The 27,778-nt window shown below is 41.8% G+C and overlaps 1 protein-coding gene across 2 annotated transcripts; it reads right to left on the bottom strand.

The window, feature by feature from the left end:
- Window positions 1-3,821: 3,821 nt before the first annotated feature.
- On the bottom strand, window positions 3,822-27,274 carry acvr2aa (activin A receptor type 2Aa). Of its 2 annotated transcripts, XR_012959388.1 has the most exons (12): window positions 26,502-27,274; window positions 24,028-24,253; window positions 23,713-23,825; window positions 21,932-22,083; window positions 16,423-16,566; window positions 15,371-15,514; window positions 7,811-7,956; window positions 6,706-6,820; window positions 6,287-6,425; window positions 6,052-6,182; window positions 5,656-5,846; window positions 5,239-5,379 (listed from the first exon to the last, which is right to left on the bottom strand). XR_012959388.1 is itself a non-coding variant. In XM_076112204.1 (11 exons), the coding sequence occupies exons 1-11, from the start codon at window positions 26,554-26,556 to the stop codon at window positions 5,185-5,187; spliced, it is 1,560 nt and encodes a 519-aa protein (XP_075968319.1). In that variant the 5' UTR covers window positions 26,557-27,274; the 3' UTR covers window positions 3,822-5,184. The 2 variants fall into 2 exon arrangements, 1 of the variants encoding a protein (XP_075968319.1); XM_076112204.1 differs by lacking the exon at window positions 5,656-5,846 and having other exon boundaries at window positions 3,822-5,379.
- Between the last annotated feature and the right edge of the window lie 504 nt (window positions 27,275-27,778).

Below are 27,778 nucleotides of genomic sequence, written 5' to 3'. Positions count from 1 at the left end.
CTCTGATATAACTTATATAGAACCCTGATGGAACCCTGATATAACTTATATAGAACTCTGATATAACTCTAATACAACATATACAGTGCATCCGGAAAGTATTCACAGCGCTTCACTTTTTCCACATTTTATGTTACAGCCTTATTCCAAAATGGATTAAATTCATTATTTTCCTCAACATTCTATACACAACAACCCATAATGACAAAGTGAAAACTGTTTTTTGCAAATCTATTAAAAATAAAGAACGAAAACATAACATGTACATAAGTATTCACAGCCTTTGCCATGACACTCAAAATTTAGCTCAGGTGCATCCTGTTTCCACTGATTATCCTTGAGATGTTTCTACAACTTGATTGGAATCCACTTGTGCTAAATTCAGTTGATTGGACATGATTTAGAAAGGCACACACCTGTCTATATAAGGTACCACAGTTGACAGTGCATATCAGAGCATAAACCAAGCCATGAAGTCCAAGGAATTATCTGTAGACCTCCGAGACAGAATTGTATCGAGGCACAGATCTGGCGAAGGGTACAGAAAAATTTCTGCAGCATTGAAAGTCCCAATGAGCACAGTGGCCTCCATCATCCGGAAATGGAAGAAGTTTGGAACCACCAGGACTCTTCCTAGAGTTGGCCGCCCAGCCAGACTGAGCGATCGGGGGAGAAGGGCCTTAGTCAGGGAGGTGACCAGGAACCCGATGGTCACTCTGACAGAGCTGCAGTGTTGTTCTATGAAGAGAGGAGAACCTTCCAGAAGGACAACCATCTCTGCAGCACTCCACAAATCATGTCTGTTTGGTAGAGTGGCCAGACGGAAGCCACTCCTCAGTAAAAAGCACATGACAGCCCGCCTGGAGTTTGCAAAAAGGCACCTGAAGGACTCTCAGACCATGAGAAACAAAATTCTCCGGTCTGATGAAACAAAGATTGAACTCTTTGGCCTGAATGCCAAGCGTCATGTCTGGAGGAAACCAGGCACTGCTCATCACCTGGCCAATACCATCCCTACAGTGAAGCATGGTGGTGGCAGCATCATGCTGTGGGGATGTTTTTCAGCGGGAGGAACTGGGAGACTAGTCAGGATTGAGGAAAAGATGAATGCAGCAATGTACAGAGACATCCTCGATGAAAACATGCTCCAGAGCACTCTGGACCTCAGACTGGGGCGACGGTTCATCTTCCAACAGGACAACGACCCGAAGCACACAGCCAAGGTAACAAAGGAGTGGCTTCGGGACAACTCTGTGAATGTCCTTGAGTGGCCCAGCCACAGCCCTGACTTGAACCCGATTGAACATCTCTGGAGAGATCTGAAAATGGCTGTGCACCGACGCTCCCCATCCAACCTGATGGAACTTGAGAGGTTCTGCAAAGAAGAATGGGAGAAACTGCCCAGAAATAGGTGTGCCAAGCTTGTGGAATCATACCCAAGAAGACTTGAGGCTGTAATTGCTGCCAAAGGTGCTTCAACAAAGTATTGAGCAAAGGCTGTGAATACTTATGTACATGTTATGTTTTCGTTCTTTATTTTTAATAGATTTGCAAAAAACAGTTTTCACTTTGTCATTATGGGTTGTTGTGTGTAGAATGTTGAGGAAAATAATGAATTTAATCCATTTTGGAAGAAGGCTGTAACATAACAAAATTTGGAAAAAGTGAAGCGCTGTGAATACTTTCCGGATGCACTGTATAAGTCTGATAGAACCCTGAGAGAACTTATATAGAATTCTGGTAGAACCCTGATGGAACTGATATGATAGAACTTATGTAGAACCCTAATATAACTGATAGAACTCTAATAGGACTCTGATAGAACTATGATAGAACTTATATATAACTCATATATAACTCTGATGGAACCCTAATAGAACACTGATGGAACTTATATATAACTTATTTAGAACTCTGATAGAACCCTGACAGAAATTATATATAACTCTGATAGAACCCTAATATAGCTTATATATAACTCTAATATAACCCTGATATAACTTTATTAGAACCCTGATAGAATCCTGATAGAACTTATATAGAATCATGATATAATTAATAGTACTTATATAGAACTCTGATAGAACCCTGATAGAACTTAGAACTCTTATATAACCCTTATTAGTTATTGATCGTTATATCTGTTGATATTAGTTATTGATCAGGGTTATATCTGTAGATATCAGTTATTGATCAGGGTTATATCTGTTGATATTAGTTATTGATCAGCGTTATATCTGTTGATGTCAGTTATTGATCAGGGTTATATCTGTTGATATCAGTTATTGATCAGGGTTATATCTGTTATCAGTTATTGATCAGCGTTATATCTGTTGTCAGTTATTGATCAGAGTTATATCTGTTGATATCAGTTATTGATCAGGGTTATATCTGTTGATATTAGTTATTGATCAGCGTTATATCTGTTGTCAGTTATTGATCAGGGTTATATCTGTTGATGTCAATTATTGATCAGCGTTATATCTGTTGATGTCAGTTATTGATCAGGGTTATATCTGTTGTCAGTTATTGATCAGAGTTATATCTGTTGATATCAGTTATTGATCAGGGTTATATCTGTTGATATCAGTTATTGATCAGCATTATATCTGTTGATATCAGTTATTGATCAGCATTATATCTGTTGATATCAGTTATTGATCAGGGTTATATCTGTTGATATCAGTTATTGATCAGCGTTATATCTGTTGATATCAGTTATTGATCAGCGTTATATCTGTTGATATCAGTTATTGATCAGGGTTATATCTGTTGATATCAGTTATTGATCAGGGTTATATCTGTAGATATCAGTTATTGATCAGCGTTATATCTGTAGATATCAGTTACTGATCAGGGTTATATCTGTTGATATCAGTTATTGATCAGGGTTATATCTGTTGATGTCAGTTATTGATCAGGGTTATATCTGTTGTCAGTTATTGATCAGGGTTATATCTGTTATCAGCTATTGAACAGGGTTATATCTGTTGATATCAGTTATTGATCAGCGTTATATCTGTTATCAGTTATTGATCAGCATTATATCTGTTGATATCAGTTATTGATCAGGGTTATATCTGTTATCAGTTATTGATCAGCATTATATCTGTTGATATCAGTTATTGATCAGTGTTATATCTTGATATCAGTTATTGATCAGCATTATATCTGTTGATATCAGTTATTGATCAGGGTTATATCTGTTGATATCAGTTATTGATCAGGGTTATATCTGTTGATATCACTTGTGGATCAGCGTTATATCTGTTGTCATCAGTTATTGATCAGGGTTATATCTGTTGATATCAGTTATTGATCAGCATTATATCTGTTGTCAGTTATTGATCAGGGTTATATCTGTTGATATCAGTTATTGATCAGAATCTTTTGGTCTTTGACAAGAACAAACTGGACAACTTCTATGAAAATTAAAAACATGTTTTGTCTGAATTCAGATAAGATTTGATTTTCAAAAGAAATAGAAATAAAATGAAAAATAGAATATTGTCATTGATTCCAATATATAAAATATCAGAACAGTTACCACTGTGATGTATTGTGACTTTTCTTTAGAATTAATGACAGAATAATAAACTTCTGTGTTAAAGGTGATATTTTATTCACATTCCTCATATTAATCAGTTTTGATCCATGCTGCAACAGATAAAATAAATCAGAAGTCCTCCTTCAAAAGATCAAAGAGACAAGAAGTCTGTTGAAGTTCCTCAAACGTCTCCTAGGTTTTATGAAGTGTGTCAAAAATCTGAAAGAATCATTACCAATAAAAACATGAACTATTAAATACAATAATAACTCAATTTAACTGTTTTCAACTTGTATATTTTATTTCCATTAAACATTTCAATCCTTCAAATATCGACTTGTTTCTTCTCAACAAGTTTTATAAAAGAAAAGAAACGATCAATAAGCTGATGATGAAACTCTGACAATGTAAATACATATATATAAATACATATAAATATTATAAATACATATACATACATATAAGTACATATACATACATACATATATATACACAAATATATATACATACATATAAATAAATACATATACAGTATATACATATATATATATATATATATAAATACATATAATAATATACACAAACAAACAGCAGTGAGACATTCAGAAGTTGTTTCTTCTTCATTCAGAGAAACAAAAAGTCGGCTTTTAACACTCAAATCAAACGTCTGTCCAGGAAGTCTTTTATTTTGTAAAACAAACAGGTAGTGACATCAGAGATCAGTGTCACCCTGCTGAGAAACAGGCTGCAGTCGAAAAGTCAAATGACCTAACGTCCTTTTCCTAACCACTAAACCACGAAAGATGTGAAGGAGAGTTCATGAGGAGTTAGGAGACGACAACCGTGGTGTTTAGAGAATCCAACTAAACTACGTCATGATGATGTCACTGACGGAGGAAGGAACTAAAACATCTGTCTGATGATGTCATGAAGTTCTAAAAAGATCTTCACTCGTGGTGTGAAGCTCCTCCTGATGTCACACTTATCACTCATTTAAAATCAATAATGTGGATTCAACGGTTCTGTTATAAATATATATATTATATAATATATTGGTCTTTTTTTATTAATCTATCATAGTTTATTTTGTTAATGAAGCTATTAACAGTTTGTTTTGATATTTATTTCATGTTCAAAGTAAATAAATAAATATAAAATGAAACCAGATGATTGTCTCTGTTCATCTTCATCAACATGAATCTCATCACTCTATCACTTTATGAGTATAATTGTTAAACCTGTGAGATAAACATAATGTTTGTTTTTATGTTGCGTCACTTTAAATGTTACTGCCGCAAAGAATTGTGGGTCAGAATTATCTCCTTTCCTTTGGTAAAAGAAGGTCCAGTGTTTCCTATGCTAAAGGAGATAGGAAAGGAAGCATTGACGCACCTTTCCTCAGCGTTTAGAGGATTCTAACAGCTCTCATCAGTTAGGAACCTTAGTAAGGAACCTTAGTAAGGAACCTCAGTGAGGAACCTTCTGAAGAACAAAGACTTTTAGACCGCAGCCAGAGACTCTCTGCCATGTTGTCCTCATCAGTCTGAGGGTCACCTGACCACCTGACCAGAGTCAGCGATCAGAGACCCGTTGGCTAAGTGAGTCCCAGCTCCGTCCTGATTGGTCCGTAGACCTCGTCATAGACTCGACTCCTTAGGCGGGTAGTCCACATTGGTTACCATGGTGACAACTGTGACGATGTCCTCAGGCCCCGAGACGCTCGTCTGTCTCTTCATCTGAACAACTCGTTCTTCAACACAGCCGGCAGACAGACGCGCTTCAGCCTCATGATCCCAACATTCCTCTATAGTCTCACACAGGAGGGACAGACCCTGAGAGGGACACCAAGAGATACATTATTTTAATTATTTAATAATGACGTCACAGTCACAATTTCAAAACGTACAGACGCAAATAATTCATAAATAAGACGATCGCATTCCGCCGGTAGAAATAGATCCTGTGCTTATAAACAGAACACAGGACACAGTTTGTTAACAGACTACAGAGAGAAACACCTCTACAGTGGTGATTACTGTGTCTTTATTAGTTATTAGTATTATTAGTTACTGTTATTAAGTACATTGATCATGTGAACACACACTAACTTATCTAAAGTCTCTCCAGCTGTTAAAGCCGACTGACAGCTGATCCAGCTGTGATCATCAGCACCGTCATCAGAAACAGACGTCGCTTCACGTGACGCAACTGAGGAAAGGACGTCTCATCTCTGTTAAAACATATTTCCTCGTTCCTCTCTCCTCGCATGGTTTCCTCCATGCATCCCTGGTGGGAGGGACTAGGACGCAAGGAAAGGACCCAAGTGAGGGAAACGGGGATGCAGTTAAGAGACTTGGGATGTACCCAGAGACACCAAGAGACACATAACACCGGTCATTAAGACACACAGAGACATAGAGACACATAACACCGGTCATAACGACACACAACACCAATCAGTGAGACACACAGAGGTGCATGATGGGTAATGTAGTCTGACTTACAGTATGTTTCTGCCAGCACTCTCTGAGAGTCGGTCTCAGCTTGTTGTGGACCACCACCTCCTGCATGTCCTCCAGAGACGGATGCTGACCCACCTCCTCCTCAAAGGGCAGCATGTACTCGTCCAACGGACCTGGATCAGAGAGAAGGGGGACCATCAGAGACCACAACAGAGACCAGTGGAAGTGAGCCCACAGAGTGTGGTGGACTTGGATCCAGACTGATGGTGGTTCTTACCGTCAGCAGCTTTGCAGCGTGAGGCGAGCTCCCACAGAACCAGACCCACAGCGTACAGGTCTATCCTCAGAAAGGAGTCTCTCTGGAAGTTAATGGCCCCCTCCAAGACCTCTGGAGCCATGTACCTCCTGGTGCCCACCTGGAATACAACACATGTGGTTTAAGGTCTGGTTCTCAACCCGTCTGCCATGAGGTTCATTAACATGAAGCTTTGTTTACTGGACAATAGAGTAAAAAATAAATATTATAATAGATCATATTATAACTACGCTGACAAATAAACTGTTCACACATGAAATACATTAGAGAGTGAGCTCTGTTGTCAGGTTATTGATTACTGATCACCGACTCTGATCGTAGTGATTGTTTCACACTGAGAACAGACAGAGTAACAGGTTTCACCTCTCAGGTGAGCTCACCTGTCCGTGTGTGTCTCCAGGTGATTTTCCCGCCTCAAACCTGAGAGCGAGGCCGAAGTCAGCGATACAGGCGGTGAGGTTAGACTTCAGCAGAACGTTCTTACTCTTAAAGTCCCTGAAACAAAACCCAGAGTGACTTTTATAGACAAGTGTACCTGTGTGTGTACCTGTGTGTGTGCGTGTACCTGTGTGTGTGCGCGTGTACCTGTGTGTGTACCTGTGCGTGTACCTGTGTGTGTACCTGTGCGTGTGCGTGTACCTGTGTGTGTACCTGTGTGTGTGCGTGTACGTGTACCTGTGTGTGTGCACCTGTGTGTGTGTGTGTACCTGTGCGTGTAGCTGTGTGTGTGTGTGTAACTGTGCGTGTAGCTGTGTGTGTGTGTAACTGTGTGTGTAGCTGTGTATGTACCTGTGTGTGTGTGTGTGTGTGTAGCTGTGTGTGTGCGTGTACCTGTGTGTGTACCTGTGTGTGTAGCTGTGCGTGTGTGTACCTGTGCGTGTGTGTACCTGTGCGTGTGTGTGTAACTGTGTGTGTAGCTGTGTGTGTAGCTGTGTGTAGCTGTGTGTGTGTGTACCTGTGCGTGTGTAGCTGTGTGTGTGTGTGTACCTGTGCGTGTGTGTGTGTACCTGTGTGCGTGTGTACCTGTGTGCGTGTGTGTACCTGTATGTGTGTGCCTGTGCATGTGTGTGTATGTCTGTGTGTAGCTGTGCGTGTGTGTGTGTAGCTGTGTGTGTGTAACTGTGTGTAGCTGTGTGTGTATGTACCTGTGCGTGTGTACCTGTGCGTGTGTATGTAACTGTGTGTGTGTGTGTGTGTACCTGTGCAGCTGTGTGTGTGTGTACCTGTGTGTGTGTACCTGTGTGCGTGTGCCTGTGTGTGTGTAGCTGTGCGTGTGTGTGTAGCTGTGTGTGTGTGTAACTGTGTGTGTATGTACCTGTGCGTGTGTGTGTGTAGCTGTGTGTGTGTAGCTGTGAGTAGCTGTGTGTGTGTACCTGTGCATGTGTGTGTGTAGCTGTGTGTGTGTGTGTACCTGTGTGTGTGTACCTGTGCGTGTGTAGCTGTGTGTAGCTGTGTGTGTGTACCTGTGCATGTGTGTGTGTGTACCTGTGTGCGATGGCTGGCTTGTGTCCGTCCTTGTGTCCTGGTATGTCTTCATGAAGGTAGGCGAGACCTCGAGACATTGACTGAGCGATGAGACACAGTTCAGACCAGGAGAGGACGTTGGCCTTGAGGTAGTCTGTGAGGGAACCCTGAGGACAGAACAGTCACACATCGTCACACGTCGTCATGTGACGTCATGGTGTCACCAAGGGTACATCCCAAGTCTCAATTGCATCCCCGTTTCCCTCACTTGGGTCCTTTCCTTGCGTCTTAGTCCCTCCCACCAGGGATGCATGGAGGAAACCATGCAAGGAGAGAGGAAACGAGGAAATATGTTTTAGGAGACATGAGACGTCCTTTCCTCAGTTGCGTCACGTGAAGCGACATCTGTTTCTGATGACGGTGCTGATGATCACAGCTGGATCAGCTGTCAGTCGGCTTTAACAGCTGGAGAGACTTTTGATAAGTTAGTGTGTGTTCACATGATCACTGTACTTAATAACAGTAACTAATAATACTAATAACTAATAAAGACACAGTAAGTAGGTGTTTCTCTCTGTAGTCTGTTAACAAACTGTGTCCTGTGTTCTGTTTATAAGCACAGGATCCATTTCTACCGGCGGAATGCGATCGTCTTATTTATGAATTATTTGCGTCTGTACATTTTGTACATCATTATTAAATAACCCAGAATATGATTATTGTTTATCTTGACTCCTGGAATTATTTTATTAGGCTCCATGTTTCAGGTTAAACTTAAATGATAAAACTCAAACACTCAGGAATGATCCGCCTCACGTGATCCGCCTCACGTGACTGAATGAAATGATGATCAATGATGTATAAAGCTCTCTGACTAATTGTTTCCATAATAAAGTTATTGAGGGAAACATCAGATCATGAAAACACAAATCTTTCTAATAAATGTAGAAAGTTGTTTGTGGTTCTTTTGTTGTTCAGACTACAATGAACATTTATTTAAACCAGATGTTGAATCAGAAACCTAATCAAATATAAACTAGAGTTCATTCTGTGATCTGTCTTCACTCTGGTGTTAAACTCCAGTCAGTCAGTCCGATCGGCTGCAGCGTCCAATCACATGACTGATGAACAATGAGGGGGCGTGTCGGCCGTTAAAAGACTTCCTGGAACTCTGTTCTCGTGGCTCCTCAGAGATCCCTCCTCCCTCCTCGATCCTCAGAGCTAAATAAGAGCTTTGGGACGGCCGTCAATATGGCGGCGCAGTACAACTTCCAGTTCAAGCGAGGATCGAGGAAATGACGATTAAGAGACTTGGGATGTACCCATGGTGTCACGCGACGTCATGTGTGACGTCATGTTGTCACGTGACGTCATGGTGTCACGCTGAGCCAACCTGAGAGGAACTGATCAGATTAAATGATCTACATTCAGATAATATGGTCTGTATTATTTTAAAACTGAGTCACACTGTTCATTGATTATTCATCTTAGAACTACATAATGTTTATTAGGGCCCGAGCAACCGACAACGTCGGGCCGCGAAGGCCCTATTGAAATTCGAATACACATAGTACATCGGGCGCATATTTGGGGGACTTTTTTTTTGTCACTTTTCGCAGTTTTCAGCCTTTGTACTTTAACGAACTTCTCCTACAGAATTAGTGGGATCAACCTCAAATTTGGTCAGGATGCTCTTCAGACCTTTGTGATAAAAAGTTAAATTTGTGAGTTTTCATGGAAGAACCTTGACGTGGCGTGGTGGCCATTTTGCGTCATTCGGCATGAACAATAAAGTTGTTATAACTCCAAGGTACATTATTCAATCTGCACAAAATTACATTTGCGTGATGCTACTTCAAGCTTGAGCATATATCAATGCCAAAATGTTCAATAACTCATAGCGCCACCTACTGGCAAAAGGAAATGTCACATTTTATACTTTTATTTACTCCTCCTAGCCAGTTGACCAGATCAGTCTCAAATTTGGTAAGGATAGCCTGAAGACATTGATGATGCATCTTCATGAATATTGTGAGTTTTTGTTGAACGCTGTTGGCGTGGCAACGCATCATTCGCCATGAAAAAGAAGCTGATGGTTTAGTGGCTTGGGATGCCCCAAAACTCATGAAACTTTGTACATGTGTCATAGGAAGACATATTTCATATGGGATTTTGGCTTGGCCGTTTTAAATTACCTCCATCGCGCCCCCTACAATATTTCAAAATAGCAGCCCCAGCGCTGCGTTTCAGGGACATGTATGAAACTTGGTAGGCACATGTATCCCATAGACACTTAAAAATAACTCTCTTGGGACCATGATCTAAACTGTACCGGAAGTCAGCGATTTTGATTTATGTGTGAATTTTCCCTTATTTTATAGGCGCTATACTTTAACAAACTCCTCCTAGGTACTTTGTGGAATCCACTTCAAATGTTGTCAGTACAACCTTAACACCATCATTAAAAGTTATTAAAAGCTTTACGTTTGACGGAATGGTTTAGCCGTAGCGGGCGGCTACTTTACATGATTCCCCATCAAAAAAGCTGATGTAACTCAGCTGGATTTGTTCCAAACGGTCCCAAACTTCCCATGCTTGACAACACTCATGGCCTGAGGATGTCTACAAGCTAATTAGGGCCCGAGCACCGACGTAGTCGGAGCTGAGGACCTATTGTTATTCCAATTAGGGCCCGAGCACCGACGTAGTCGGAGCGGAGGACCCATTGTTATTCTAATGTTTATTTTTATTATTATTAGGGCCCGAGCACCGACGTCGGGCCGCGAGGTCCCTATTGAAACTGTAGGAATTATTATTCTTATTCTTTTTCTCTCAAATGAATCGCCTTTTTGGGGGCCTTATCATATCCCATACCTCCCCATATTTGGCAAGCGTATCAGGACTGGGGGAAAATTTGATATTTTATGGGTCCCATGCTCGCTAGCACCCCCTAGAAGTTGTAACGGCAAGCCCCGACAGCCTGTATGTCCAAATGGCTTACAATTTTACACACATGAGCAACTAAATGAGTTCTACAAAAAATCCTCTTGGGACCCTAAGCTCCGCCTCCCACATTTTTCCGCCATTTTGAATTTTGTAAAATAAAATAAAATAGATATTCACTTCTCCTAGACTCTGGGTCTGATTGCTACGAAATTTGCTGTGAATCATTATTGGATCTATATAATCAAAAGTTATGAAAAGCTTGTTGAAATCTTATTGCATTAGGAATATATGGACCAATGAATTTCATAGGGGCGTGGTCTTCTACAGCAATATAACTTCAACACCATGTGGCTTATCATCACGAAATCTGTAGCATATATTCACATTGTGTCCTGTAACATACCCTCACATTTTTATTATATACAACCACTAGGGGGCGATGCAGTAATACTCCCATTTTCTGCATTTTTAGGCATTTTTCATAGTTTTCAGGCGTTGTACTTTAACAAACTCCTCCCACAGAATTTATACGATTGACTTCAAATTTGTTCAAGATGATCTAAAGACATTAATGATGAAAAGTTGCTAAAATGGTTTACTGGCATTGAACGACCTTCGTTTTATGTGGCGCCCATGTCACGCACATTTCGTGCCGTTCGCCATGAAAGAGGAAGTTGTTGTAACTCCAAGGTACTTTATTCAATATGCCCCAAATTTCTTATGCATCAGTCTCAAATTTGGTAAGGTAAGCCGTAAGACATTGATGATGCTTCATCGTGACTATTGTGAGTTGTCGTTAAATGCTGTTGTCGTTAAGCTGTTGTCATTCGCCATGAAAAATGAAGCTTATTTTTCTGTGGCTTAGGATGCTCAACAAGCTTTGGAAATTTGCACAGGTGTCATAGGTGATGGAAATAAATATTTCATATGGCTTTTTGGCTTGACCCTTTCAAATTGCCTCGATAGCGCCCCCTACAAATATTCAAAAACGCAGCCCCAGTGCTACGTTTGACCTACATGTATGAAATTTGGTAGGCACATGTATCACATGAAGACTTAAAAAAAAGTATTCGGGGACCATGCTTTAAAGTTAATGGGAAGTTGGCCATTTTGATTTTTGTGTGAATTTTCCGATGATTTCTAGTCCCTATACTTTAACGAACTCCTCCTAGGGACTTTGTCAGATCCACTTCAAATTTGGTCAGTACAATCGAAAGACCGTTGCAATTAAAAGTTACTCAAAGCTTTACGTTTGATGGAATGGCGTAGCCGTAGCGTGGCAGCTATTGTACGTGATTTGCCATTAAACAACAAGCTGATGTAACTCCACTGGACTTGCTCAAATCTGTCCCAAACTTGCCATACTTGATAACAGTCATGGCCTGAGGATGTCTACAAGCTAATTTTCAATCAAAGTCATAGCACCACCTACTGGCAACAGGAAGACAGCGTTATGTGACAAACGGAATCCGATTTACATGACATTTACATGATGTGGTCTATACTTGATATAGGGCAACATAATGCATGTTTGCGCGTGTTCTCTAGCGCCACATAGTGGATTCAGGAACTGGTGGAATATTTGCATTACATAATTTCCAGCATCACAGTCCACGCATTAAAAATACGTCTAACTTCTGGGCGCGCTGTCTGATGGTCGCAGATATTTATGGCCACGTCTGCCGGCGTCCCGCCAGTACCCCCGAGACGCAGGAAGGTGCGAGGGCCCATACATCACTGCTTGCAGCTTTAATTAGGGCCCGAGCACCGTCGGAGCGGTGAACCTATTGTTATTCTAATGTTTATTATTGCGCGTGTTTCGTCGCAAAAAGGAGGTGCTTGGGATACTGGAAAACTTTTGAAATTTGGCACGCAAGCCAGAATTTGTAAAAAAAATGGAGTCTGATTGGGGTGTCCAGCTATGAAATATTGGCTCGATAGCGCCCCCTATTGAGTAGCCCCAACATTAGGTTTCAAGACATCATACTTTAATGAACTCCTCCTAGAGATTTAACCCGATCGACTTCAGATTTTTTCATTACATTAGTCATTTAGCAGACGCTTTTATCCAAAGCGACTTACAATTCAGAGTCTATCACATTTCTACACCGTAGGCACAGCTACAGGAGCACTTTTGGGGTTAAGTGTCTTGCTCAAGGACACATTGACATGCGACTAGCAGAGCCGGAGCCGGGGATTGAACCGCCGACCCTCTGATTGAAAGACGGCCCTGCTATCCACTTAGCCACAGTCGCCCCCAGTATGCTCTTGAGACGTTGTCATTTAAAAGTTACTCAAAGATCAAAAAGTTATCATACTATGTATCCGTGGCGTGGCGGCAAAAAAATACACTTGGCCATGAAAAAGTAAGTTGTTGTAACTCGGCCGTACATTGTCTAATCTGCTCCAAATCTCTCATATGTCATAACATCCTAACCCGGAACACATCTATAAGACAATTTAGAATCATAGTAATAGCGCCACCTAGTGGCAACTGGAAGTTAAAGTAGTGGCTTGTTTCTCTTAGTAGGTCAATCAAATCAACATCTAGTTAGTTCCACACAAATGTAAGAAGTTCATAATGCCAGTTCATGAAGCTTTTTATGTTTCGTGGAACGCCGTTGCCGTGGCGACGCAGTCTTCGCCGTGAAAAGCGAAGGTAGTTTTGAGAGGCTAAAAATGCTCGAAACATAAGCGAAATTGGCACACAGATTACAAGCCCAGAATTTAGTTATAAAATACGATTTTATTGGTTCAGAGTGGCAAATCGGCTCAATACATTTGGACTTAAAATAAAGTCTCTTGGGACCATGCTCTAAACCGAACCGGAAGTCAGCCATTTTGAATTGTTTATGAATTTCTAGTGTCGTTTTTGTCATTTCCAGGCGCTGTAATGTAACAACCTCCTCCTAGGGAAATAATGGAATCAACTTTAAATTTGGTTAGAACAATCTAAAGACCTTTGTGACGAAAAGTAACTCAAAGCTTGTTGTTTCGTGAAAAGCCGTTGCTGTGGCAACGCATTCTTCGCCATGAAAAACGAAGGTGTTTTTGAGGGGCTAAAAATGCTCAAAACATAATCAAACTTGTCACACACATTTAAAATCCTGACTGTAGTTATCTGATGTAATTTTAATGCTTCAGAGTGGCAAGTCGGCTCGATAGCACCCCCTACAATATTTTGACGATGCAGGCCTCGCAGTACTTTTTACCTAGATGTATAAAATTTGGTAATCAGATGTATCACATGCAGACTTAAAAAAAAGTCTTAGGGGTCCCTGCTCTAAACCCAACCGGAAGTCAGCCATTTTGAATTTTGTATGAATTTCTCGTGTTTTTTTTCCATTTCCAGGTGCTCTACTTTAACAAACTCCTCCTAGGGAATTAATCCGATCAGCTTAGAATTTGGTCAGAACAATCTAAAGACCTTAGCGATTAAAAGTTACTAAAAGCTTGAGGTTTCATCGAACGACATGGACTTGGTGTGGCGGCCATTTTACATGGTTCACATCATCCATCAAGCTGTTGTAACTCGACTGTACTTTGTCAAAACTGTCCCAAACTTGACATGCTTGTTGACTGTCATGGCTTTAGGACATCTGCATGCCAATATTAACTCATAGTCATAGCGCCACCTACTGATTAGCACGGACGTAAGCAGGATTCTATAATTACAGCGGCCCAAACACTGAACTTATTGAAAGGGTTTGTGGGCACACCATGAGAAAAAGACTTCTCTGATCTAAATATGTGCAAACTAAGATGCTTGGAGAGCAGAAATTGGATAAAAAAGGTTTCCAAATCGCGCTTGTACGTGGAGTTTTCATTAATAGTAAATGTAATTGTTTTTGTTCGTTTTGGAGCCAGGCCGTAATGTAATAATTTCATGCAACGTGAAGTTTGTTTAATAAAATCAAACTGCACCCAGACTAATTTGTATGTTAGATTATTCTACATTGGCTCACCTTTTGGCTTAAACTTATTTCTTTATAAAAAGATGGGTTTTTTTCCACATGGAACTATACATTCTCCTGTTTCTCCTCGACTCTTCCAGCTTTGAGTCACTCAGCAGTGATTGTCAGAGCTACCTGCACAAAGAAACGACCTGCATTTACTCTGTCTGTTATGTTACGAACACTGAAGCTCGTTCACACACATTCATTTTTTTGTCGATTTTTAGAGGGTGACAGTTGTGATTGTATTCGGAGGTGCACTCAAAACATTCGAGGCTTAAGACCTGTCAAAATGACCTGGCTACGCCATTGGTCGACACAGGAAATACCGTTTAACTCGTGCACGCAGTGTATGATGGTCACAGAAATGCATGGTCCTGCCAGTACCCTCGACGTGCGTCAATATGCGAGGGCCCGATCAATGCTGCTTGCAGCTTTAATTTTCACTAATACTCAAAGCGCAACCTGCTGGCGAAAGGAAATCTGCATTTTGTGACGAACAGCATCCGATTTACATGAATTTTACACAATGTGGTTTACATCGGACGTTCTCGGACGCGCGAGCCGGAGTCTCGCCGGCACCCCCGACATGCGTGAGGATGCGAGGGCCTGTTCATCGCTGCTCGCAGCTTTAATTATTATTATTATCATTTTTATTGTGTCCATCAGGAGGCGGACCTACCTTCTCATGATAGGCTGTAATGAGCCACAGCTCCAGGTCCATGTGACTTCCTCTCTTCTCTCCTCCGATGAACTCCAGCAGGTTCTCATGTCTCATCCCGTCCAGACTGAAGATCTCAAACTCGTTCTGCCATGACTGTTTCTCCTGCAGGTCATAAAGAGACAGAGCTGACCCACCACACAGTCTCTGTGATCAACAATAACAGAGTAGATAATAAACAGAATAATATGCGAAGCATAAGTTCAGTCGTTGTGTATATTAGTATAGTACTATAATAATATAGTACACTAGAGCAGCGGTCCCCAACCTTTTTTGCACCACGGACCGGTTTCATGTAAGACAATATTTTCACGGACCGGCATTCAAGGTGTGGCGGAAAAACAGGATGAAATAAAATGATACGATCGGCATGAAAACAAATATAAAATGCATAAATAATACAACTCACAATAACGCTGAATCAGTGGGAGCCCTGAGCTTGTTTCTCTGCAACGAGACGGTCCATCTGGGGTAATGGGAGACAATGACACCCGCAGTGTGTTCCTGATGTCCAGTCTACTCCGTTTAGTTTTGATTGCCGTCACTGCAGAACATCCCGGTTCACAGAGAGGATGTGTGAAATGGAAGCAGGGTTTTCAGTGCTTTAGTGGAGATCTCAGGATATTCAGCCTTGATTTTAATCCAAACACCAGCAGAGTTGTTGTCTCAAACATACTTTTAAGGCCACCGTCATTTACAATCTCCAGCAGCTGATCTTCCTCTGTCGCCACATATTCTGCAGAGCGGGCTTAGCGCCTCAGAATTACTCCTGATGTTTAATCAGACTCCTGATATTGTCTGTTAAATGAAGCTTTCTTTCAGTTGTAGCTCTTCTTCTGTCTCCTTAGTGGACCTTTCCTCTTTGCAAAGAATCTCTCCAAAGGTTTTTTACTAATTTTTGCTAGTTTGTGGGCTTAATGTTTGAGGTAACCGGTCCGCGGCCTGGTGGTTGGGACCGCTGCACTAGAGGACGTGTGATGGATGACGGTGCGTTCATGGCGGCAGGGACAAACCTGGATGGAGAAGATCTTGACAGCGACGTGTTCACTGAGGAGCTGAGCTTTCCACACGCAGCCGAAGCGCCCTCTAGCTTTCACCTCCAGTAACTGCAGTGGCTTCTGACCGAGGATGGGGGAGGGGGGGAGAGGGCCGGGGTCCTGAGACAAAAACATGGAGAAAATACATGAGTCTGATCCAGTTGATCCAGGACATGAAGACATGTTCACATCTGATTGTGTGATTTAATGTGTCCACTGAGCACTAAGGGTTCAAACGTCACTTTCTAACATCATGTTTGATTTTTGTTCTGTTGACTTGCGACTAGACTCTTTAGTTTCAGAATAGAATAACTGTCAGTGATTCCATGACAACATGAACCAGGGGAGCAGGTGATGGGGAGTGTGCAGTCTGAACTGGTTCTGTGTGGACCAGCACTCCTGTAGTCCTGGATCCATAGTTTACCCTCCACATGTGTTGTAGAATATGATCAGTCTGCTACTTTATATTCACACTGTGTAAATACAGAGTGAAGCTGAGCTACACAAAGATTCATAGAACTGAAGTTACATCTGAATATAACTCAGTTACTGTGTAACGTTCATTCATTCATTCAGAGGCTTTACAAGGTGACCAAGAGGTGAATCTTCTAAGGGATTCAAACATGTAACCTACGATGTACCCTCAGAGACAAACATGTCACCTACGATGTAACCTCAGAGACAAACATGTAACCTACGATGTACCCTCAGAGACAAACATGTAACCTACGATGTAACCTCAGAGACAAACATGTAACCTACGATGTACCCTCAGAGACAAACATGTAACCTACGATGTACCCTCAGAGACAAACATGTAACCTACGATGTACCCTCAGAGACAAACATGTAACCTACGATGTAACCTCAGAGACAAACATGTAACCTACGATGTACCCTCAGAGACAAACATGTAACCTACGATGTACCCTCAGAGACAAACATGTAACCTACGATGTAACCTCAGAGACAAACATGTAACCTACGATGTACCCTCAGAGACAAACATGTAACCTACGATGTACCCTCAGAGACAAACATGTCACCTACGATGTAACCTCAGAGACAAACATGTAACCTACGATGTAACCTCAGAGACAAACATGTAACCTACGATGTAACCTCAGAGACAAACATGTAACCTACGATGTAACCTCAGAGACAAACATGTCACCTACGATGTAACCTCAGAGACAAACATGTAACCTACGATGTACCCTCAGAGACAAACATGTAACCTACGATGTACCCTCAGAGACAAACATGTCACCTACGATGTACCCTCAGAGACAAACATGTAACCTACGATGTACCCTCAGAGACAAACATGTAACCTACGATGTACCCTCAGAGACAAACATGTCACCTACGATGTAACCTCAGAGACAAACATGTCACCTACGATGTACCCTCAGAGACAAACATGTAACCTACGATGTAACCTCAGAGACAAACATGTAACCTACGATGTACCCTCAGAGACAAACATGTAACCTACGATGTACCCTCAGAGACAAACATGTAACCTACGATGTAACCTCAGAGACAAACATGTAACCTACGATGTAACCTCAGAGACAAACATGTCACCTACGATGTACCCTCAGAGACAAACATGTCACCTACGATGTAACCTCAGAGACAAACATGTAACCTACGATGTACCCTCAGAGACAAACATGTAACCTACGATGTACCCTCAGAGACAAACATGTAACCTACGATGTAACCTCAGAGACAAACATGTAACCTACGATGTAACCTCAGAGACAAACATGTCACCTACGATGTACCTTCAGAGACAAACATGTAACCTACGATGTAACCTCAGAGACAAACATGTCACCTCGGTAAGTAAACATTTAGCCGCTGCAGGAACACAGAAGCTCAACCTGCTTTCTGTCAGATTCATATCAATCATGCACATCCTCTACATCAATACATGGAGACAACTTCTGTCAAAACAACATCAACAACCAACAAAGAGAAAGAAAACAAACAAAATAAAGTGCGTTAAAGGTAAAGAAAGTCAGGCCGGTGGTGTAGGACGATAAAGATGCAAAATCAAACCCAGAACAGGAGAAAAATGAAATAATGAAGTAATGAAATAATTCAACGTTCTATCTTCTTACCTCGATCATTATATGAAAGGCGTGCTGAGAGAAAGAAACAGTTTAGAGTCAGAGACAAGAAGAAGAACAAGAAATACAAACAATACGCGGATTCAGACTGATTCAGATGGTTAAACATTTTAATATCTCTGCAGGTCTGCTTCTGGTGGACAGATACAGGTCTCTGCAGGTCTGTTTCTGATATTTCTTAAGTGGTAAAAAAGTGATTTCGATAGACAGAATATTTGTCAGCGGAAACTAAAACCTGCATCAAACTTCAAATACACAAAGCTGAGATCACCTTTAGCTTCAAAAGGACATGGGTTATAACTTCTGTTATATTTTGAGGGATTCATTTAAATAAAATGAGGATTCAGTCACACAGTAGTGTGGTGAGGATGCACTTCATGGACACATACACATAATGATAAACGTTGTGTGTCTATAAAGGTACATAAAGGCTCAACAATAGAGGACCTTGAATTGATCCCTGTGAGACACCGTAGCTCCTCTCATTTAAACCAATGCAGTAACCATGACAACAGTCTTTAATAGTTACAAGAATAGTTTGTACAAAGTTAACCGGCCTCAATCGGTTAGTGTGACTTCATAGACACTAAATAACAAAAAAAAAATAACCAATCAAGGCAGCGGACACCAGCAACTCTTCTGTTCCGACTGGCTCCGACTAGTTCCGACTAGTTCTGACTGGCTCCGACTAGTTCCGACTGGCTCCGACTGGCTCTGACTGGTTCCTAATCAGGCACTAAACCCCTAACCTTCTCAGCAGCCCACTGCTCCCAATCAGCTAGGGACGGGTTAAATGCAGAGAATAAATTTAATATATATGTATAATGTATAATGACGATGTTTAAAGATAAAATGTGACTATTAGTTACTCACACAACCATCACAACGAACCCTTTTCATGCGTGTATGTTACCTGTGTGTGTGTGTGTGTGTGTCTGTGCGTGCGTGTTACTGTGTGTATGTTACCTGCTTGTGTGTGTGTGTTACCTGTGTGCATGTGTGGCACCCTGGACATTTGAATGGCTAGTTATTTGCAGGAAAGTTATTGTATTAGTTTGTGTCATCACCTTGCCCCCCTTACTATTATTTTCTGGTTATTATAATTTAAAACGCTTTGTGTGACTTTTAAACTCACCTACTTTCACCTAAAATAGCTGCAGGGCGATACTCATTTTTCGCCAATAGGTGGCAGTAGCGGGTTCTGGTTTGACTGGCACTGTAATTCTTGTCAAAGACAAGCGAGTTAGACCAGCAACGGACAGTTGAGATCCTAGATGCTGACATTCATCTGTTACTGTCTGGTTGTTAATCACAGAATAAACTCATCTGGAAAAACTGAATGGGCATTCATAATCATTCAGTGTGTAACACGTGTATGTTACTGTGTGTGTATGTGCGTGTGTTACCCGTCTGTGTGTTACCTGCTTGTGTGTGTTACCTGTGTGTGTGTTACCTGTGTGTGTGTTACCGGTGTGTATGTGTGTTACCTGTGTGTGTGTTACCTGCTTGTGTGTGTGTGTTACCTGTGTGTGTGTGTTACCTGTGTGTGTTACCTGCTTGTGTGTGTGTGTTACCTGTGTGTGTGTGTGTTACCTGTGTATGTGTTACCGGTGTGTATGTGTGTTACCTGCTTGTGTGTGCGTGTTACCTGTGTGTGTGTGTGTTACCTGTGTGTGTGTGTGTGTTACCTGCTTGTGTGTGTGTGTGTTACCTGCTTGTGTGTGTGTGTGTTACCTGCTTGTGTGTGTTACCTGTGTGCAGAGATGGGCAGTATTTCTATTACTTGTATTTGAAATACGTATTTCAATTACTTTTGAGTATTTTGTAATTTGTATTTGATAGGGCCGATAAAAATCGAACGTAATTTGTAACAAAATACTTTAGAGTGGAGTAATTTTGTATTTTAAATACTCAAAATACTTTCTCCACAAATCAAAAAACAGTTCACGAGTTCAGTCTTCAGATCTTCAAGTTCAGCGGATTGTCTGTCAACGTAAATACTTAATCTGAGTGTGACAGATGTCAACTAGCTTGATGTATAATTTATGTCTGGGTCTGGCTACATAGCCTATTGTATATACATGGTGATGGTTATAATATCAAGCTCGATGCTAACATGCTAATGACGCTAGCATGCTGTTTAGGCTAGTGCATAGCCAGTGTTTAGCAAGTTAACTTATCAGTCCAGTAGCTAGCTATAGGAAGAGGGAGATTGGGAGCTTGTATGTTCATGATAACCTTATCAAGAGATGTCTGGCCATCTAAGCTTGCACTGTATTACAAGTTATGCTGTATCTTCTCAATGTGAATGTCATAATGCCATATCAATTACTGGCAGATAATATAGTTCACAGTTGGACATCTACTGTCATAGCCTGGCTATTTGTTAAAAAAAACAAAAAAAATTTAAATATCCAATTTGTTTTATTTAAAAGCCATATTATGAAAGTATTCTTAGTTTTATTATTTGATACATTCTACAGTTGGCCAGGTGGACAACATGTCTCAGCAAGATGATGTTCAAGAAGGACCATCAACAAGCACAGATGTGCTTAGTTACACTGACATTCTGTGACTGTTCTTCCTTTTAGTGGGCTTCACCAGAGCTTTGTGTACATTATATATAATTATATTATATTATTATTATATTATATAGACCAAACCTGAATGCTCTGCTATACCAAATTGTGAGAAAATGGAAAATCCAGAAAAAAGTATTTCCTATATTTTAAATACAAAATACATGTATTGTATTTTGTTACATTTTCTGGCACCAGTATTTTGTATTTTATTTTGATACATTTATTTGAGGGGTATTTTGTATTTTGTATCAAAATACATTTTGATGTATCTTTGCCCATCTCTGCCTGTGTGTGTGTGTGTGTGTGTGTGTTACCGGTGTGTGTGTTACCTGTGTGTGTGTGTGTTACCTGCGTGTGTGTGTATGTGTTACCTGTGTGTGTGTGTGTGTGTTACCTGCGTGTGTGTGTGTGTTACCTGCGTGTGTGTGTGTGTGTTACCTGTGTGTGTGTGTGTGTGTGTTACCTGCTTGTGTGGGTGTGTGTGTGTGTGTGTTACCTGTGTGTGTGTGTGTTACCGGTGTGTGTGTGTGTTACCGGTGTGTGTGTGTGTGTGTGTGTGTTACCTGTGTGTGTGTGTGTTACCTGCTTGTGTGGGTGTGTGTGTGTGTGTGTTACCTGTGTGTGTGTGTGTTACCGGTGTGTGTGTGTGTTACCGGTGTGTGTGTGTGTGTGTGTGTGTTACCTGTGTGTGTGTGTGTTACCTGCTTGTGTGTGTGTGTTACCGGTGTGTGTGTGTGTTACCTGTGTGTGTGTGTGTGTTACCTGTGTGGGCACCAGTACAGGTGGATAAGCCAGTTTGTGGTGTCTGTACATCCAGAAGGAGAAGAGGACGATAGCTGTGACGACCATGATGGGAACCAGTGAGACCATCAGAGAGGTGAGAGGAGTCTGTGGAGGCACTGGTTTGTTTGTCCCTATGGAAACAAGATGAAAGACAGTTCATAAAAGTTACAATAACAACATGTGTTAAACCTACAGTCACTTAACTGTACAAATAAAGTTTGTCTATGAATGAGAAACATTCATATTATGAGAATAATGTCTTAATAAATAAAAAGCTTTGACACAAAAGTTGTGATTTGAGAAGAATTATAAACAAGTAAAGTTATAATAGTACAATCAGAGAAAAAAATACTTTATTAGAAGTCTTTTAACAATATAATTTATGAAGGCAAATCACTGTCAAAATCCGAGAGCGGAAATGAGATCCACGTGCGCGAAAATCAAACAGCCGCGCACGTATTTTACTTTGACGAGCGCTTTTACATCACTCTGCGAGCAGAATTTACTCTCGCGCGAGCAAAAGTCGCTCGCAAGCAGTTTTTCTTTTTGACAGTAAGTGGGCGGACCCAGTCGCCATTGTATCTCTACATCTAATTGGTTACAATCCTCGTCTCTGGATAAACCGGATATCACTCTGACGCAGACACTAGTTCTGATAGAGGTGGTTTTCAATCGGCCACTAAACACTACTCCACTACATCTCAGCATGTTCTACAGGTCTGACAGGTTTTGTAAACTTTTCAGACTGTAGAGGCTGATGAAATACACATGATGTTAATAGAGTTGTTAAATACAATAATTAAAATGTGTTGAAGTCAAGTTGCTCAGATTGGTTTAAATTCACTCCATCATTCTATTACAGACGATGTGTGTTTGATACTCAAACCTCTTGTGACAAACAGCTCAAAGAAACTCTTTAATCTTAATTGATTAAAACGTGATGTGATCATATTTAATCATTCTGTTGTGTTTACAGAAGAGATATAATATAGTTGTATATAATATGAGCAACAATGTGGACCTGCTCAAAGGTCTGGAGCCAAGATTAGGGACCACTGTTTGTATATTAACTGTTAAATCACTGACAAGTAATAAGTGGATGAAAAAGTATTCAGATCCTCACAGCAGTAAACGTACTAATACCATACTGATGAAACAATAACCCACTACCAGTAAAATACCTGCATTCAAAACCTCAGTCAATGTTATTATCAGCTAAATCTACTTTAAGTGCAGAAAGTAAAAGTACCCGTGCAGTAAAATGTACATTATTTGCCCCTGACCTGTAATCTGAAAATCTCCCCCGAGCGTCTGTGTCAGAGTGATATTCCGGTTTATCCCAAGACGAGGATTGTAACCAATTAGATGTAGAGATACAATGGAGACTGGGTCCGCCCACTTACTGTCAAAAAGAAAAACTGCAGTTTCGTGAGTGAGCAGGTTTAAGTTTCGCGAGCGACTTTTGCTCGCGCGAGAGTGAATTCTGCTCGCGGAGTGATGTCAAAGTAAAATACGTGCGCGGTTGTTTGATTTTCGCGCGCACGTGGATCTGATTTGCGCTCTCGGATTTTGACAGTGATTTGCCTTCATAATAATATATAAAATTATCGCGCGCTCGTGCACACACACACACACACACACACACACACACACACACACACACACACACACACACACACACACACACACACACACACACACACACACACACACACACACACACACACACACACACACACACACACACACACACACACGACCTGGTATCTGCTGGTTGCTGTCGGGTCTGTAGAAAAACTGATCGTTACACAAACTTCCTTCACAGCAGCAGAAGAAGACTTCAGGAGCTTCTTTTCTCTCCACACATTCACTCCTGTGAGCAGAAGAAGAATGTTTACAGATTATAGAAAAGGTTTGAAGACGCTCAGTCTTATTCTGTCTGTCTGTCTGTCTGTCTGTCTGTCTGTAGGTAGACGTAGCAACGCCGTCTGTCTGAATGTAGCCCAGCTGTCTGTCTGAACGTAGACCAGCTGTCTGTCTGAACGTAGACCAGCTGTCTGTCTGTCATCACTTACTTGTCGTAACAGTTGACATCATCCAGCCAACAGTCCTGTTTGACCACCTGAACTTCTCCAGATATATTCTTCCAGGTGGCGAAGCAGTGAAGTCTCTTATCTTTCTCCCCAGAGCAGGAAACAACTTTACTGATGTTCACCCGACTGTCCAACACCGAGGAGGAGGAGGAAGGGTTGTAGTTGTAGTAGATACACTTCTGTGTGTCTGAGCGTCCCAGGATGGCACCTGAGGAACAGAAAACATGATCAATATCACAAAGAGTTGATTGGTCACATGTTGCATCACATGAACACTTTAACATTAAAACAGTTTATTGACAAAGAACAAATTAAAACTAATTAGTTAACAAATCACGACACATTTCCCTCTGTTCTATTAGCTGCTGGATCAACTCGTAAAAGACTCAAAACATGTTCCATCCGTCTAAACATTGAACATGTACAATATACTGAAGAGAGATAATAGAAACAACAGTAGAGTAAACAGTCGTTCAGGGCGTTCACGCTACTACATGTTTGTGTTATAGGTTAGTACAGACTGCTACTGGTCTTCTCCTCTCCACCCTTTCCTCTTCTTTGGACAACCTCTGTCCCTTCACCTCCAGGCCTGCACGGCCAACCCCACCTGCCCCATGGCTGTCGGACTCAGTGCGTACCGACAGACGGAGGCTGAGCGTAAATGGAGAAAAGGCAAACTCACGGAGGACCTTCTTAACTTCCTGTCTCTTCTTTCCACTTGTTCCGCCTCTCTTTCTACTGCTAAAGCTGCGTTCTTCCGCTCTAAAATCCTCACCTCTGCTTCCAATCCTAAAAAACTCTTCGGAACTTTCTCTTCACTCCTCCAACCCCCACCCCCTCCTCCTACTTCCTCCCTTCTCCCTGACGATTTCACCAACTTCTTTGACAAGAAGGTAAACAATATCAGATCCTCCTTCTCTCAGCCCCCCTCTCCCTCACTACCCTGTCCAGCTCTCCCTCCCCTCTCCATGTCCCATCTTACCCTATCTGGCTCCCCTCTCCCCTAACGAGGTCCTCAATCTTGTTACATCTAACCTCCCCACCACGTGCTCCCTTGACCGGATCCCCTCCCCTTTTCTTCAGTCTATTGCGACTGAACTCCTTCCTTTCCTCACCCACCTCATCAACATATCCCTCGTCTCAGGATGCTTTCCCACAGCTTTCAAGACTGCCAGAGTCACCCCCCTTCTGAAGGAACCATCACTTGACCCCTCTGATGTCAAGAACTTCAGACCGGTTTCTCTTCTACCCTTTCTATCCAAAACACTTGAACGTGCTGTCTTTACTCAACTGTCTTCCTATCTCCATCAGAACAGCCTCTTGGACGCCCACCAGTCCGGGTTCAAAGTGGGTCACTCGACTGAGACAGCCCTGCTTGCGGTGACGGAGTCGCTTCACGTCGCAAGAGCGAACTCTCTCTCCTCTGTCCTGATTCTCCTGGACCTGTCTGCAGTGTTTGACACGGTGAACCACCAGATCCTCCTCTCCACCCTCGAGGGGATGGGCGTCTCAGGCTCTGCACTCTCCCTGTTTGCATCCTACCTGACAGGTCGATCCTACCAGGTGACATGGAGAGGGTCCGTGTCGGAACCACGCATGCCGACTACGGGGGTTCCACAAGGTTCAGTCCTGGGCCCCCTTCTCTTCTCGCTCTACACAACATCTCTGGGTTCTGTTATTCATGGTCAAGCCCTACACCCCCGCCCGACCACTTCGCTCTGCTGCCTCGGGGTGATCGGTTGCCCCGTCGCTCAGAGGTCCTGCGGTCGATCGACCCGGTCACGGCTGTTTCCTGTCCTGGCCCCACAGTGGTGGAATGAACTCCCCACTGACGTCAGGACAGCAGAGTCGCTGCCCATCTTTCATCAGGCTGAAGACTCACCTCTTCAAGAAGTACTACCCTGAGCCTTCCACTCACCACTTATTGTATTCATACTAGTTTGTTGCACTTATTGTATTCATACTAGTTTGTTTCTGTACGTCTGCTCTGGTTTATGCTCTTAGATGCTTGTTTAAAGGAGATGCACTTTTGACTTCTGGTGACTAGTAGTTCTCTTGAATACTTATGTTGAATACACTTATTGTAAGTCGCTTTGGATAAAAGTGTCTGCTAAATGACTGTAATGTAATGTGTATTATGTGTACCATATGTATTATGTGTACTATGTGTATTATGTGTACTATGTGTACTATGTGTATTATGTGTACTATGTGTGTCATGTGTACCATGTGTATTATGTGTACCATGTGTATCATGTGAATTATGTGTGTCATGTGTATTATGTGTGTACCATGTGTACCATGTGTATTATGTGTGTCATGTGTATTATGTGTACCATGTGTGTCATGTGTACCATGTGTATTATGTGTACCATGTGTATTATGTGTACCATGTGTATTATGTGTACCATGTGTGTCACGTGTACCATGTGTACCATGCTTACAGGTAGACTCACCTGAGGAGCAGGACATGAGGAACACACTGAAGGCCAGTCTGGTTGCTGGTCCCATCGTGGATCAGGGACTGGAGTCCTTAATGTGAAGTAGAACCAACCCGTCATAAAGTGTTTATATATCCCGTTAAACGAGTCCCGGTATGGACGAGGAGCGTGTTTAACCGTCTCTGTGAGGACAACAGACTGTTTAAAACCACCGGACCTTCAGTTCTCTTCATCGGTAGTTATGAGTCCAACGAGAGAAACGGTAACGTCATCGTAGAGTCCAACGGAACCAAACAAACAACAACAAGAGAACATCAACAGACTTCTTCTTCATCTATTGAGGAGCACTGATTTAAGGTTCGGGATTAACGTGGAGTCCTCTGGTTTAAACAGTCAGTTTAATGTCAATAAGAACAGTCACATCCACGGAGACCTGAACCCGGAGTGTTCGTCAGACCCGGTCCGGTAGTGTTCTGGACCGGGATAAAGCTCAATGTAACCGAGCCAAGCTGTAGTCCTCCTCAGTCCGCCTCTGACGACCATAGCTCGGTCATCGCACAGCTAGCTGCTCGGCTAGCCGTTAGCTTAGCTCCAGTTCTCTTTATGGAGCAGACCGGATCCTCCTCGGTGTGTCGGTGTTCTGGGTCCGGGTCTGAATAAAAATAACCACGGAGGTTTGTTCCGGTCTGTCCTCAACAAGCAGAGCAAAGATGGCCGTCCAGCTCAGATTATTATGTTTTTTTTCCTCTACCTTCTTCAATAGCGATCTGTCACAGAGTTGAGGATAATGGGACTGACACCAGCAGTGACCAATAGGGTTCGTAGAAGGAGCTCCTCGTATCCGACGTCATGACGCAGGACGTCTGGAATGCCAGAGAAGGCCCGCCTCCTGAGAGAGTGGCGGGCTGTCAATCAAACATGGACAAGAATGATTGAATATGAATATGAATATGAAGTTTATGACACGTGTGACTACATTTAACATGTTTGTGACACGTGTGACTACATTTAACACGTTTATGACACGTGTGACTACATTTAACATGTTTGTGACACGTGTGACTACATTTAACACGTTTATTACACGTGTGACTACATTTAACATGTTTGTGACACGTGTGACTACATTTAACATGTTTATGACACGTGTGACTACATTTAACACGTTTATGACACATGTGACTACATTTAACATGTTTGTGACACGTGTGACTACATTTAACACGTTTATTACACGTGTGACTACATTTAACACGTTTGTGACACATGTGACTACATATAACATGTTTGTG

Source organism: Anarhichas minor, unplaced genomic scaffold, assembly GCF_050575085.1.
Source record: "Anarhichas minor isolate MPS153535 unplaced genomic scaffold, ASM5057508v1 ptg000048l, whole genome shotgun sequence".
Taxonomy (NCBI): Eukaryota; Metazoa; Chordata; class Actinopteri; order Perciformes; family Anarhichadidae; genus Anarhichas; species Anarhichas minor.
The sequence above is the reverse complement of the archived record's forward strand: the minus strand, read 5'-3'. Positions and strand labels throughout refer to the sequence as shown.